Here is a 14,214-nt window from a genome sequence, read left to right as displayed (position 1 = left end):
AACGGTTTTAGTGTTTTATTATGAATAGGCTGTTGTAAAGTTCCATATTGCATTTTCAGTATAAAGCAACACTGCACAGCTTCAGGTTTCATCCCAATGGATGAAAAACACTGTTTCTAACTTCCTTGCTAATTCTCAGCATGGTTGAACACTTGACAGAAGGTGAGGTCAATTCATTGCGCCCTCTGCTGATGGCCTCTTTATCTTTTCAAGTCCTCCAGTAGAAAATTGGGTAGGACTGCCAATTCTCTGCTATTCGGATGTTCTTTCTTGGTTCCAGATGTCTGACGGTGCAATTTTGTTGCATTGGTGAGAGGCCTATGCCCACATATTTAGAGCAGAGCACCACGGGTGGCCATCAGGGTCACGATGCTCCGGAGTTAAAGAAACATCATCTGATTTGTGGTACGTGAGACTGGGATGCACCTCTATTCGTTGATCTCCTCTTCATCATCCTCAAAAGCTTCCTCGCCATCGTTGGCCGTGGCTTCTTGATACTGCTGGTACTCGGACACCAGGTCGTTCATGTTGCTCTCTGCTTCTGTGAACTCCATCTCGTCCATGCCCTCACCCGTGAACCAGTGCAGGAAGGCCTTGCGCCGGAACATGGCGGAAAACTGCTCCGAGATGCGCTTGAACAGCTCCTGGATGGCGGTGCTGTTGCCGATGAAGGTGGAGGCCATCTTGAGGCCGCGCGGCGGGATGTCGCACACGGCCACCTTGACATTGTTGGGGATCCACTCGACGAAGTAGCTGCTGTTCTTGTTCTGGATGGCCAGCATCTGCTCGTCCACCTCCTTCATGGACATGGGGCCCCGGAAGACGGTGGCCACGGTCAGGTAGCGGCCGTGGCGCGGGTCGCAGGCGGCCATCATGTTCTTGGCGTCGAACATCTGCTGGGTGAGCTCGGGCACCGTGAGCGCGCGGTACTGCTGGCTGCCGCGGGCGGTGAGCGGTGCGAAGCCGGGCATGAAGAAGTGCAGGCGCGGGAAGGGCACCATGTTCACGGCCAGCTTGCGCAGGTCGGCGTTGAGCTGGCCCGGGAAGCGCAGAGAGGTGGTGACGCCGCTCATGGTGGCCGACACCAGGTGGTTGAGGTCTCCGTACGTGGGGGTGGTCAGTTTCAGGGTGCGGAAGCAGATGTCGTACAGGGCCTCGTTGTCGATGCAGTACGTCTCGTCAGTGTTCTCCACCAGCTGGTGCACCGACAACGTGGCATTGTAGGGCTCCACCACCGTGTCTGACACCTTGGGTGAGGGCATGACGCTGAAGGTGTTCATGATGCGGTCGGGGTACTCCTCACGGATCTTGCTGATGAGCAGCGTGCCCATCCCGGACCCCGTGCCCCCACCCAGCGAGTGCGTGAGCTGGAAGCCTTGCAGGCAGTCGCAGTGCTCACACTCCTTCCTCACCACGTCGAGCACGGAATCCACCAGCTCGGCCCCTTCCGTGTAGTGGCCCTTGGCCCAGTTGTTGCCAGCGCCTGTTTGTCCTGGGACAAAGCACAAGAGAGGGGCACACGATTTCAGTAGGTCTGCACAGGGGTGGGGGCGAGAGGGGAAGCTCACTCCTATTCATGCTTATAAGAGGGTGATGAAAACAAACACATCTTTCAGCCCCAAACAACTGGATGGGAAGCAGCATTGGAAACAGCCTGAGTTGGCTCATTCTTCTCTTCTGTTTCTGGGAGAAATCAAAAGGCTTTGCCACCAGGACTTACTGAATGTTGCCTCCTTTTTTTTTTTTTTTTTTTAAGATTTTATTTATTTATTTGACAGACAGAGATCACAAGTAGGCAGAGAAGCAGGCAGAGAGAGAGGAGGAAGCAGGTTCCCTGCTGAGCAGAGAGCCCGATGCGGGACTCGATCCCAGGATCCTGGGATCATGACCTGAGACAAAGGCAGAGGCTTTAACCCACTGAGCCACCCAGGCACCCCCGAATGTTGCCTCTTATATGAACTTGTTTTAATCCAATAGACTTGGAAAGAGTTGGGGAAATGGAAATATTAATTCCAATACAATTTTGCCAATGTAACTTTTTAAAGATTTTATTTATTTATTTGACAGAGAGAGCACAGGCAGGGGGACCGGCAGGCAGAGGGAGAGGGAGATACGAAGCTCCATCCCATGACCCTGAGATTATGACCTGAGCCAAAGGCAGATGCTTAACAAACTGAACCACCGAGACACCCCCGCCAATATGATTTTTCACTTAAATGTTCTAAATAATTTTTACTGGAAAGAATTTTTAGGTTGAAGCTTAGCTTATCCCTGTTATAAAAAATGTAAGCCATATACTCTAATTGCCAAAGATAGTCCTAATCATCAGAGCAATCCTCCAAACTGGACTTTCTTTAAAAAAAAAAAAAAGATTGCATTTACTTATTTGACAGAGAGCGAGCACACAAGCAGGGGGAGCAGCAGATGGAGAGGGAGAAGCAGACTCCCCGCTGGGCAGGGAGCCCAATGTTGGGCTCTATCCCAGGACCCTGGGATTAAGACCCAAGCAGAAGGCAGACTCTGCCAACAGAGCCACCCAGGTGCCCCTGGGCTTTCTGTCAGAAAAACATGACTTTTTCAATCCAAATGAATACGTTAATACACATTTCAAGGATTATTAGAAACACCACTTAGAACTACATTCTAGAGCACACTGTAGGGTAAATGATGAAAAGCAGTGAAGTCAACGCACAGTGCTGACCTCCTCAAGCTCATGATGAACACGGTCCCTTTCCCCCACCTCCATGCCTGGCTTTGCCCCTCTGACATACAGTGTATCTATTTAGTAATGAACTATCAAAACAAGGTGCTGCTGTTGCTCCTCATTTTAACTGGTAACAAGGCAATGTAATATACAGCCAAAATCACGAATTACTTAAGAAGCAAGGAAGATTATGAAAAGGCATTGTGTTTATTTAGTAAATTGGTGTATATCAAATCTAGTTCTTTAAAAAAAAAAAGTATAAGCAATTAAAAAATAAATCCATTAGCATCTCTCTCAAACTTTCCCTGTTTATTGGATGAAAAGGATCAGGATGCACCACAGGAGCTAGAGAGTGACCTGATTGCGTCAAGTGGACATAGAAAACAAGAGATCCCAGGGCTGTTTGTCCTTCCAATCTGAGCTAAGACAGGGCTGGAATCCTACTGGAGAGACTCCTCTCCACTTATTCCAAAGACGTTCACTCGATTTTTGTCTACACCCAGCTGGTGGCAAATCCACAACCACCATCCAGTGACCAGCTTCTCCGCTCTGGGCTGGCAGGTCCATACCTGACATGGGACACACCAGTGGGAAGCCGAGCCCGAGAGCTGTGACACCACTCAGGTTGCCTCCCAGAAGCGGCTCAGCACTACATCAGGTAAGACGAGCAAATGGGAGGCATTTGTGCACTTCGGGCTGGGGCTCTCTTACTGAGCTCTGCTGCTGGTCCCCTTCTGGATTCTGCCATGGACTATGGGTGTGGCCTTACACAAGGGCCTATTTTTGGAGGAACGGGTCTTATCTCAAATATCCTTGAGTCTTCCACAGCATTTATCAGTGCTAAGCACTGTGGGTGTTAAGTGGAAATCTGTAAAATAAGAAAAACCACCAAAATCCTGTGGTTCTTCAGTAAGTTTAAAATGTTGACTACTAGTACTTGTATCACATACAAAGGGATACGCTCCTTAAAGATCTATACAAGTCCTTACAAATGAATAAGGAAAATAGTAACTTTTGGAAAAATGGGCAAAGGATATCAACAGTTTACAGGGAAGGAAATGCAAACAACTTAAATATTTGATGCATTCCTTATAAGAGAAACGTACATTAAAACAAAGAGATTCAACTTCTTCCCTATGAAACCGACAGATCAAAAAGCTGGCAAACCCTGTTGGTCAGAGCTGGGGAAAGGCCCCTCCATACACTGGGACTGTGGGGAAGGCATAACACAAGGACCAGCCTCTCTGGAGAACAGTCTAGCATATCTTTGAAAATTAGTCCCCTTGGGCTCAGCAATTTCACTTCTAGAAATTTGCCTAGACAGGTGTATGCGCACAGGTGGAAAATGGCATGCAGTTTGTAATCATAATAAAGAAAAAAGGTAACAGGGCACCTGGGTGGCTCAGTAGGTTGAGCCTCTGCCTTCGGCTCAGGTCATGATCTCAGGGTCCTGGGATCGAGCCCCACATCGAGCTCTCTGCTCCTCAGGAAGCCTGCTTCCTCCTCTCTCTCTCTACCTGCTTCTCTGCCTACTTGTGATCTCTCTCTGTCAAATAAATAAAATCTTTAAAAAAGGAAACAAACCTAAATCTCTTTTAACAGAGGACTGGTTGAATCCGTGATGGTTTCTATGCAAAGGAACACAGCAGCCATCAGCCCTAGCACTGAGATGGTAAGGTTTTCAAAGTATATTGCTAAGGGGGGAGAAAAACCCCAAAGTTCTAAATGGTGTATGCAGTTGGCTGGCATTATATGCATGTTCCAGAATGACCACAGGAATCCTAGAGGGCTGCCTCTGGGAAGGAGCCTGGGTGGGCGCCAACTTGGGGTTGGAATGAGACCACCTTTTCACTATACACTGTAACACTCCATTGTTCCCTCTGAGTCCCGGGCCAAGTGAATGTCTTGCCTAGCTAGCAAACTAAACAATTTAACCCTTATTAAAACACTGAAAATGTATTTAAGAAATGAACTGGAGAAACACACAGTGAACTTATGAATAACCATGGTTGTCTCCAAAAGATGGGATAAGAGGATAGTTAAGTTTCAACATGACATATTGCTTATAAAATGTTAACTCAACAAACATTTCTCTGATGATAATCAAGAGAAAATTAAAATATGAAAACATGCCTTTAAGGGAAGTTTTTATTTATTTTTTTATTTTTTAAGATTTTATTTATTTATTTGACAGAGATCACAAGTAGGCAGAGAGGCAGGCAGAGAGAGAGAGAATGGAAGCAGGCTCCTGAGCAGAGAGCCCAACGCAGGGCTCGATCCCAAGACCCTGAGATCATGACCCGAGCTGAAGGCAGAGGCTTAACCCACTGAGCCACCCAGGCACCCCTAAGAGAAGTTTTTAAAATGTCAGTAAGTAGGGGCATTTCTCCATGAGGATAGCCGCTCGGCAGAAAGGCACTGTAACGGTCGCAGGAGACATCCCAGTTACTTTGACGAACTTTTCAAAAAGCCACAAAAGGGTATGTGTGGCATGATCCCTTTTTCTGAAAGCCAAGTCAACTGCCTGCCTGTGTGTGTGCGCACAAATGCACGTGTACGTGGGAAGAGGCGGGCACCGTGTACAGCACTAGTTATGCCCAGGGAATAAGATCTCAGGGTCATCTGCGCAAGGGGTGAGGCGGTTCCATTTTTATACTCCATCCTCGCGTGTTTGAAAAACACACGTGCCATTTTAACTTTACGATCCAAACAATAAACACATTTTAATATTCAATAGCAACATGTCCAGGAGAGCAGAAGTGCCCATCAGAATGAGACACAGCGGGCCCCCTGCTCAGCTGTCTTAGCCCCTCCTCCCAAGGGAGCTCAGCCTCTCACTCCTGTTGTCTTTGTCCCATCAGCTCAAAGATCCCAAGATGATGGGCATGGCGGCACCATGGCTCCAAGAGGAGCCAGGCTGGGCAGGAGCAAGACCCTCCAGGCTTGCAGCACCCCATCCCCCGGAGGGCATCGGCCCCTTAGCCCTCTGGGTGGCTGCTTCCTTGTCTAGGAGGTGACTGTATTCTCTTTTATAAAGATTCGATTTTTCCCTAGCCCAATGGACTCGAATATGGCTATGGTCCTTCCTATGCCCCCCACTAACCTCTGTCTACCCCTCCCCACCCAACCCAGCGGAAGTGGCCCAGCCAAATGACCCAGAGGCATGGGGAGGAACAAAAGCAAGGCCAGCCTCGCATGCAGAGCTCAGTGTAGGACTAGCACACCTTCACAAAGGTAAGAATGCAAGTGCAGTTGTCAAAAAGGGGCAAAGAGAGGAGAGGGGCGCCTGGGTGGCTCAGTGGGTTAAGCGGCTGCCTTTGGCTCATGATCCCAGGGTCCTGGAATCAAGCCCCGCTTTGGGCTCCCTGCTCCGCAGGAAGCCTGCTTCTCTCGCTCTTACTCCCCCTGCTTGTGTTCCCTCTCTTGCTGTGTCTCTGTCAAATAAATAATAAATTCTTTAAAAATAATAAATAAATAAATATTTATAAATAAAGTCTTTTAAATAAATAAAGTCTTTTTTAAAAATGTGAATAGACTAGAGTAGAAACCAGCTACTGACAAGAAGGTAGCTTCGGCAGACGCACAGCCACAGCAAGACAAGCTCAACTTGACTCTCCCCCGGCTCACACTGATCACTTGGCTTCCTATTTCAGCACGATTAACCATGAGGTTTTCTCTGCCTTTGACAAAAGGAAGAAGCTAGTGACTTCCGAAAATATTTTGCCACTGTCTCATAGCAACAGATGTTCCCAGTTAAATATTTGGGGGTCATGAGTTGAACACGTTCTGTAATGAGCTGTTGTGACATTAATCAGCAGCTCAGGCCCAGAGAACACAAGGCTGCATCTCCAAGCTTTGGTAGGCGGGTTGCAACAGGTCCCCAGGGTTTTCTCAGAATCCGGCCTCGGGTCTACCTCTTGCTCACACTGGATAAGGGATTAAGTGCTCCCTGACCCCTCTAGCCCCAAGTCTGGAAGGGAAAGTTACATGTGCAGAAAGAGGCTTTCTGGAGCTCCATTTTCTCCCACAAAACTCTCTCCCACTGTCTCTGGGCATGACTGCTATAAACCAGCAATTCAACCAGCAATTCGTTAAGAAAAAGGTTTTGGGTTTTTTTTTTAAGTATATTCATGTTCAAAACTTAAATGCAGATAACCCACTTTTAAAATTATACGTTACTTCAAATCAGTGTTGTGTTTTTTTTTTTTTTTTTAAACCACGTCAAACCATACCTAGAGATGGAATGACAAGGGGTTAACTGTAATTGACCAACTCTGAAACAGGAAGCTTGGAAGCTCCTGGGGGATGAACCACCTCCCAGGCAATTCTGCCTCTTTTTTTTTTTTTTTTTTTTTAAAGATTTTATTTATTTATTTGTCAGGGACAGAGGGAGTGAGAGCGAGCGAGCACAGGCAGACAGAGAGGCAGGCAGAGGCAGAGGGAGAAGCAGGTTCCCTGCCCAGCAAGGAGCCCGATGTGGGACTCGATCCCAGGACGCTGGGATCATGACCTGAGCCGAAGGCAGCCGCTTAACCAACTGAGCCACCCAGGCGTCCCCTCTTTTTTTTTTTTTTTCTTTGCTTTTTAGAGAATGACTTATAAACAACTGTTTCCTCAAACAGTATACTGTGTTTATGCACTCTGGACACCTCCCCATTCCCTCTAACAAGCATGCTATTTTAACAGAATAAGTACATTCATTTAAACAATTCAGGGTTCTTAATTAAAAATAGTGTTGGCTTAAAAAAATTTTTTTTTTTCAATAGTTTCCATTCCAATGTGGGGCTTGAAACTCACAACCCTGAGATCAAGAGTTGCATGCTCTACCAACTGTGCCAGCCAGGTACCCCAGTGTTGGCTTTAAAAATTACTATTAAGGGGGGATGCCTGGGTGGCTCAGTTGGTTAAGCAGCTGCCTTCGGCTCAGGTCATGATCCCAGCGTCCTGGGATCGAGTCCCACATCGGGCTCCTTGCTTGGTGGGGAGCCTGCTTCTCCCTCTGCCTCTGCCTGCCATTCTGTCTGCCTGTGCTCGCTCTCTCTCCCTCTCTCTCTGACAAATAAATAAAAAATCTTTAAAAAAAAAATTACTATTAAGGGGTGCCTGGGTGGCTCAGTCTTTAGGTATCTGCCTTTGGCTCAGGTCATGATCCCAGGGTCCTAGGATTGAGCCCCATATTGGGCTCCCTGCCCAGCGGGGAGCCTGCTTCTCCCTCTCCCACTCCCCCGGCTTGTTTCCTCTCTCGCCGTCTCTCTCGGTCGTAAATTAAAAAAGATCTTTAAAAAAAACAAGAAATAAAAACTACTATCAAAGCTATCTCACATCAGCACAATCTGCCAAAATTTAAAAATATTCCGAATCAAAAGTCGGGACGCATGTTCTAACAAAGAAGCAGATACAAGAAGCAATCCTAGAGACAGTTTAAAAGCCAGATGTTGTTTCTAACATTCTTGAAGGTTTACAAAAGCAGTGGATTCAATCATTAAATGGTCACTATGGGTCTGTGTCAGTTTCTTCTTAATCTTTTTTGTCCCACTTATTGACAGCTAGAAAGATGAGTCCAGACCTTTCTTAGTCTCTCTCATTTTCAGTTCAAATAAATTAAACCGAAGGAAACTTCCACCATCATTTAAGTGGCTGCCATGAGAAATTAGCCTAGCACAACTTCAGTGGTTTGGTCCAAATTCATAAGCCTCTTTTTTATTCATGTATATTTTTTGTTTCATGAAGACTCTTTAAAAAGTTCCACATGGGGCGCCTGGGTGGCTCAGTGAGTTAAGCATCTGGCTTCGGCTCAGGTCATGACTCTGGGTTCCTGGGATCAAGTCCCACATCAGGTTCCTTGCTCAGTGGGGAGCCTGCCTCTCCCAGTCCCTCTGCTGCTCCCCGTGCTTGCACTCCTTCTCACTCTCTCTCAAATGGATAAGTAAAATATTTTCAAAAAAAAAAAAAGCTGCACAGGTCCTCAGCTGCACAGGAGTGATGGCGGAAGGGAGGCCTGACCCTGAGCAGACGTCAGGGCTGGGTGAGAGACAAGTGAGACGGGGAAGGCGCATGGCTTCCAAGGTCCTATCAGAAACCTTCTCTGGCAAGTGCATGGACGAGGCCTCGTCCATGCCGACATGTCTCCGGATGGACCGAACCGCAGGTAAAAAGCTATGAAACAGACTTAATATCTATACGCCTGCCATCCATTGTAAGAAATAAAACCCAACAGGGTTCCCATGAAGCTTCAGTGTAACAAGTAGGAGTCTGAACCTCTTAAATTTAAACAATGTACAATTACGTAATGTTTTTCCATTCTCTCTCAAGAACCAATAAGGGCGCGCGCATGTGTGTGTGTGTGTGTGTGTGTGTGTGTGTTTCAGCTAACCGCCCCTCCCCATGGGAACAGGGTTCACTGAGTTGTATTTTAATGATTGGGTCTTCAGGTTTCTCGATGAGTGAGTCCTATTTATGGGAGTGCAAGTTTCTCTTTTCTTATACTGACAATTTATACAGACTTGCCAAGTTCAGAGTTCTTCCATTTCCTCTAAAGTATTTTTTTTTTAAGATTTTATTTATTTATTTGACAGAGATCACAAGAAGGCAGAGAGTCAGGCAGAGAGAGAGAGGAGGAAGCAGGCTCCCCACTGAGCAGAGAGCCTGATGCAGGGCTTGATCCCAGGACCCTGAGATCATGACCTAAGCCGAAGGCAGAGGCTTAACCCACAGAGCCACCCAGGCTCCCCTCCTCTAAAGTATTTCTTAAAAGCATTGTCAATTATAGTGCTCAAAGTCCCTCAGTTGATAAGTTTCTTTAAAAGTTTAATTTCAGGCAAAAACTGCGCTCTCAACGCTGCCGGTGGCATTAATTCAACAGAAAGATTACAGCAAAATGTATAATGGACCTAAATATGTTAACAGGCTCTGGCCCAGTCATTTTACTTTTGAGGATCTATTCTGTGATCAGAATTAGAAACCCAGACCAATTTATGTGAACCAAGATGGGAGCGTCTCGATTCTATGTTAGTACATTCTTTCTTTTTAATTAAGTAAGTTCTACACCTGAAGATCAAAAGTCGCACGCCCTGCCGAATGAGCCAGCCAGGCGTCCCTATATATTACATTCTTTCTTAGAGCAAAATCTGCTAAGAAATGACTCCCTGATTATTGGCCATTGTGAAGATTATAGATTTTAAAACTATAATTAACATGGAATATGGCTTAAGTATAATACTCAGTGGGGAAAAAAAGATCTAAGTGATAGTGTTTACAAATAAGGAAAATCAGCAAACAGAAAAGTTAGAAAAATACCTCAATGCCAATGATTATTAGGTGATGATGATCACACAGAATAATGCTTTTACCCCAGTTCTTAATTTTTAATGAGATTTGTTTAAAAAAGCAGTGTAAAAATCAAATAAATTAACACAAATAATGTAAAATGAAGGGGGCTCTCCCTTTTTAAGAGTGGTATAGTCCCTTTCATAACAACCGCCATGTCCTGGGCTTCCTATGCTGAATGTAATTGCCAGAAACCCAGAGCATAAATTAATTCTCACCTGCAACTGAATTAACTCTCAGTCCACTCTCTTTTAAACGGCAACGTTTGATGGCTGTCTTTACTGTACATTGTCTTATATCCTTCCTAGAAGCAGGAAAGCCATGTGTTTCACATAAAGAGATCTCCACCATGTGTTCATATACTCAAACTCCCAGGGCTCCTGGGTGGCTCAGTCAGTTAAGCATCTGCCTTCGGCTCAGGTCATGATCTCGGGGTCCTGGGATCGAGCCCCATGTCGGGCTCCTCGCTTGGTGGGGAGTCTGCTTTTCCCTCTGCCACTGTCCCTCATCATCCCCTGCTCATGCTCCCTCTCACGCTTTCAAATAAATAAATAAATAAATAAAAATCTTTAAAAAACAAACAACTCACAAGTTCATGTATTCGATTCTAACATGTATATGCCCCAGGAAGGCCTCCTTACAGGGTCAGCAACAGGACCTGGCCTGCTGGGAGAGGACTAACTGGACAGAGAAGGGAGGGGCCCACTTCCCACTGAACATGCCTTATGCACTTCTGCGTTTCCTACCATGCGCTGTCCATCAAAAATCAAGTACAGTTGACCCTTGAACTATGGGGGGTGGGCTTAAACTACATGGGTCCACTTATGCACAGAATTTTGATAAATTAAGTACAGTACTGTAAGTGTATTTTCTCTTCCTTATGATCTTAGTACCATTTTCTTTTCTCTAGCTGACTTCATTATAAGAATACAGTACAGAATACACAGACTATACAAAATAGGTGTTAAACGATTTTTATGTTATCGGTAAGAATTCCAATCAACAGTAAGCTATTAGTAGTTAAGTTTTCGGGGAGTCAAAAATTGTAGTAAACTTTGGACTGTGCAGGGGTCAGCACGCCTAAACCTGTGTGTTGTTCAAGGGTCAACTGTATACTTTTCTTTTTTTTTTTTTTAATTTTTTTTTTTAAAGATTCCATTTATTATTTATTTGACAGAGAGAGATCACAAGTAGACAGAGAGGCAGGCAGGCAGAGAGAGAGAGAGAGAGAGAGGGAAGCAGGCTCCCTGCCGAGCAGAGAGCCCGATGCGGGACTTGATCCCAGGACCCTGAGATCATGACCTGAGCCGAAGGCAGTGGCTTAACCCACTGAGCCACCCAGGCGCCCCAACTGTATACTTTTCTTAATGACGAAATCTATTAATTTTGTTTGGTAAAATTTACTAAGTCTGAGGCAGATTCCGCCAACTGTAATCCAGGTTCACGAAACTTTAGTTATCCTCTCAGACTCTCACCAAAAGTCAATTAAACCTCCAAGGGAAGGCACCTGGGTGGCTCAGATGGTTAAGTGTCTGCCTTTGGCTCAGGTCATGATCTCGGGGTCCTGGGATTGAGTCCTGCATTGGGCTCTCTGCTCAGCAGGGAGCCTGCTACTCCCTCTGCTGCTCCCCCTGTTTGTGCTCTTTTGCTCTCTCTCAAATAAATAATTAAAATCTTAAAAGACAAACAAAAAAAAAACCTTCAAGGGAAGAAACTGAGCCGAATTCTATGTGCAGGTGTATTTCTATGCGTGTGGGGGAGACAGGCCGTTGCTTCCTTCAGATTCTTACAGAGGCCTGGATGCTTGGGGCCCCTCGTTCCTCAGACCGTCAAGCCAAAGGAGCCCCAAGAACGTAAACTGATAACACCAGAGGTGGTAGAGCTGAAATTAGCTGCCAAGTCTCCCTTCTCCCCATTCAGTTCTCTCTTTTTGGTGCCCTGAACTCAGTAACCTAGCCAAGCGGTGCATCCAGGAAGATTCTACAGCTGCTAAGAATCTATACCCCTTAGTAAGAGAAAGATGGCGTTGATCTGTGTCAAGACCAGTGCCCGGGGGAGGTCGTCCTTTTTTCCTGGGCATACAGACTCTGAATGTTCTCCCAGTCAAGGCTGCATCACAGGTGCTGAGGGAGCAGTCCATGGAACCGACCGAGACAGACACCAGCCAGTGGTAAGAGTGAGAGGGTGGGGGACGGCAAAGGGGTCCAGCTCTTCTAGAAACCAGTACACAATGTCCATTCTGCATGTGCAAGCATTTCTTCCGGACAGATTCCTTGAACTGAAACTGTTGAATCGAGATTCCTGAGTTGCTGAATCCATTAAGCTCCTCTCTGACAAGGGTCACAACTCAGTCTCCCCAGACAACCTAGCTAGCTGTTGGTTTTTAAAGTACTACCCAGTCTGTTGGGAGAAAAATGTCTTGTTTGACCAATGTCTTGTCTCCTCCTCATTCCCAATTACTGGTAAATTTTGTCCCTAGGTATTTATAACTTTCACTGCTACTGTGAATAAGATATTTTCCCATTATATTTTATAATTGATTATTGCCTTGAAGGAGATCAATTTGTCCCAGTTTGCCTGGGAGTTGACCAGTTTCAGCACTGAGCAGGCAGTGTCCTGAGAAGCCCCCCAGTCCCAAGCAAATCAGGACAGTTGGTCACCCGATAGCAATAATGTCTATCTTGTGTCTAGCTGCCTTATCGAGGTCTTGTAAGTGCCAGTCACTGTTCATTGGACAGCCTATCTGGAAAATCCCAGAGAATCAGTCTACCTTCAAATAACAATTTTGTCTCTTCCTTTAAATGATCTTTATCTCCTTTCCTTCTCTGGTCTTCGTGTACCAGCTAGAACCTTCAAAACATGGACTAATAGTAGGGGCAATGATATCTCTTTCTCATATGTGACTTTGCGTGGAATTCTTCTAATGTTTCCCCAGGGAGTGTGACGTTGCTATGGGTTTGGTAGATAATTGTTAAACAGAGAAAGTATCTGTCTACTTCCAGCTTACACATAAGGGTTTTTGTCCTGAACAAGTCAGGAATACATACTGAATTTTATCAAATATTTTGGGTTACCTATTAAGATGCTGTCTCTCTTAATCTATTAGCAGACTTCTCCATGTTGAATCATCCTTGCCTTCCTAGGATGTTGCTAATATTTATCAAGCACTTATTTTTTTTTTTTTAAAGATTTTATTTATTTGACAGACAGAGATCACAAGTAGGCAGAGAGTCAGGCAGAGAGAGAGGAAAGGAAGCAGGCTCCCTGCTGAGCAGAGAGATGGGCTCCATCCCAGGACCCTGGGATCATGATCTGAGCCGAAGGCAGAGGCTTTAACCCACTGAGCCACCCAGGCGCCTCTATCAAGCACTTACTGTGTACGAGATAATCTAGATATATAGGATTTAAATAGGACTACCTGTTACCCTCAATGAAATCGTCTCTATCTGGTGCCTTTTGAGGAAGGGGTTGGAAAGCAGATCTTTGATAGATTTAATTTCTATATCACGGTAACTTGAAGCCCTGAATCAGCCTTAAGAGTCTCTCATTTCAGGGCGCCTAGGTGACTCAGTCGTTAAGCACCTGCTTTCAGCTCAGGTCATGATCCCAGGGTCCTGGGATGGAGCCCCTTATCAGGCTCTCTGCTCGGTGGGGAGTCTCCTCCCTCTCCCACTCCCCCTGCTTGTATTCCCTCTCTTGTTGTCTCTCTGTGTGTCAAATAAATAAATAAAATATTTAAAAAAAAAAAGATTCTCTCATTTCCATGTAAGACATTTTGCCTTTTACAGACACTGAAACTGTGCTTGGTTGATTGAGGTACTTCTGTTAATTAAGTAGTATTTTTCTCTCTGGGCACATTTCTTACTCAATTACACTGGTAATTTTTGAGAAAGAACATCAGTGAATCTAATTGACGCGGTATGTAACATTGAAATAGGCCACTGCCTGACTCTGCTACAGAGTCATCAGTTTGTGTACCAATAAAATCTTTCAGGATTCTGTCTCTACTTGCAGATTTTGAATATTCGTCTGTGAGTATCTGTCAAGTAATCTTGATTCTAAAAACTATGTCTATAGGGTGATGGAGGCCAGAAGCACCAACAGTATCACTTCATTTAATGTTATGTAATTTTCTTTGGGGGACACCTGGGTGGCTTAGTCATTAAGCGTCTGCCTTTGGCTCA

General features: G+C 45.4%; 1 protein-coding gene and 1 long non-coding RNA gene across 3 annotated transcripts in view; one reads left to right on the top strand and one right to left on the bottom strand.

The window, feature by feature from the left end:
- TUBB6 (tubulin beta 6 class V) overlaps window positions 1-14,214 on the bottom strand; it is a 17,217-nt gene continuing 3,003 nt past the window's right edge. For both annotated transcript variants that reach the window (XM_047697831.1, XM_047697832.1), the window contains one exon: window positions 1-1,492. In XM_047697831.1, the coding sequence (XP_047553787.1) occupies window positions 429-1,492 (1,064 nt within the window). In that variant the 3' untranslated portion in view covers window positions 1-428. The remainder of the gene's footprint in view (window positions 1,493-14,214) is intronic.
- On the top strand, window positions 2,113-6,047 carry LOC125082344 (uncharacterized). The gene is made up of 3 exons (XR_007121954.1): window positions 2,113-4,085; window positions 4,280-4,376; window positions 5,837-6,047. It is a non-coding gene; the product is annotated as an uncharacterized LOC125082344 (long non-coding RNA).

The sequence above is a fragment of the Lutra lutra genome, chromosome 12 (genome assembly GCF_902655055.1).
Source record: "Lutra lutra chromosome 12, mLutLut1.2, whole genome shotgun sequence".
Classification (NCBI taxonomy): Eukaryota; Metazoa; Chordata; class Mammalia; order Carnivora; family Mustelidae; genus Lutra; species Lutra lutra.
The sequence above is the reverse complement of the archived record's forward strand: the minus strand, read 5'-3'. Positions and strand labels throughout refer to the sequence as shown.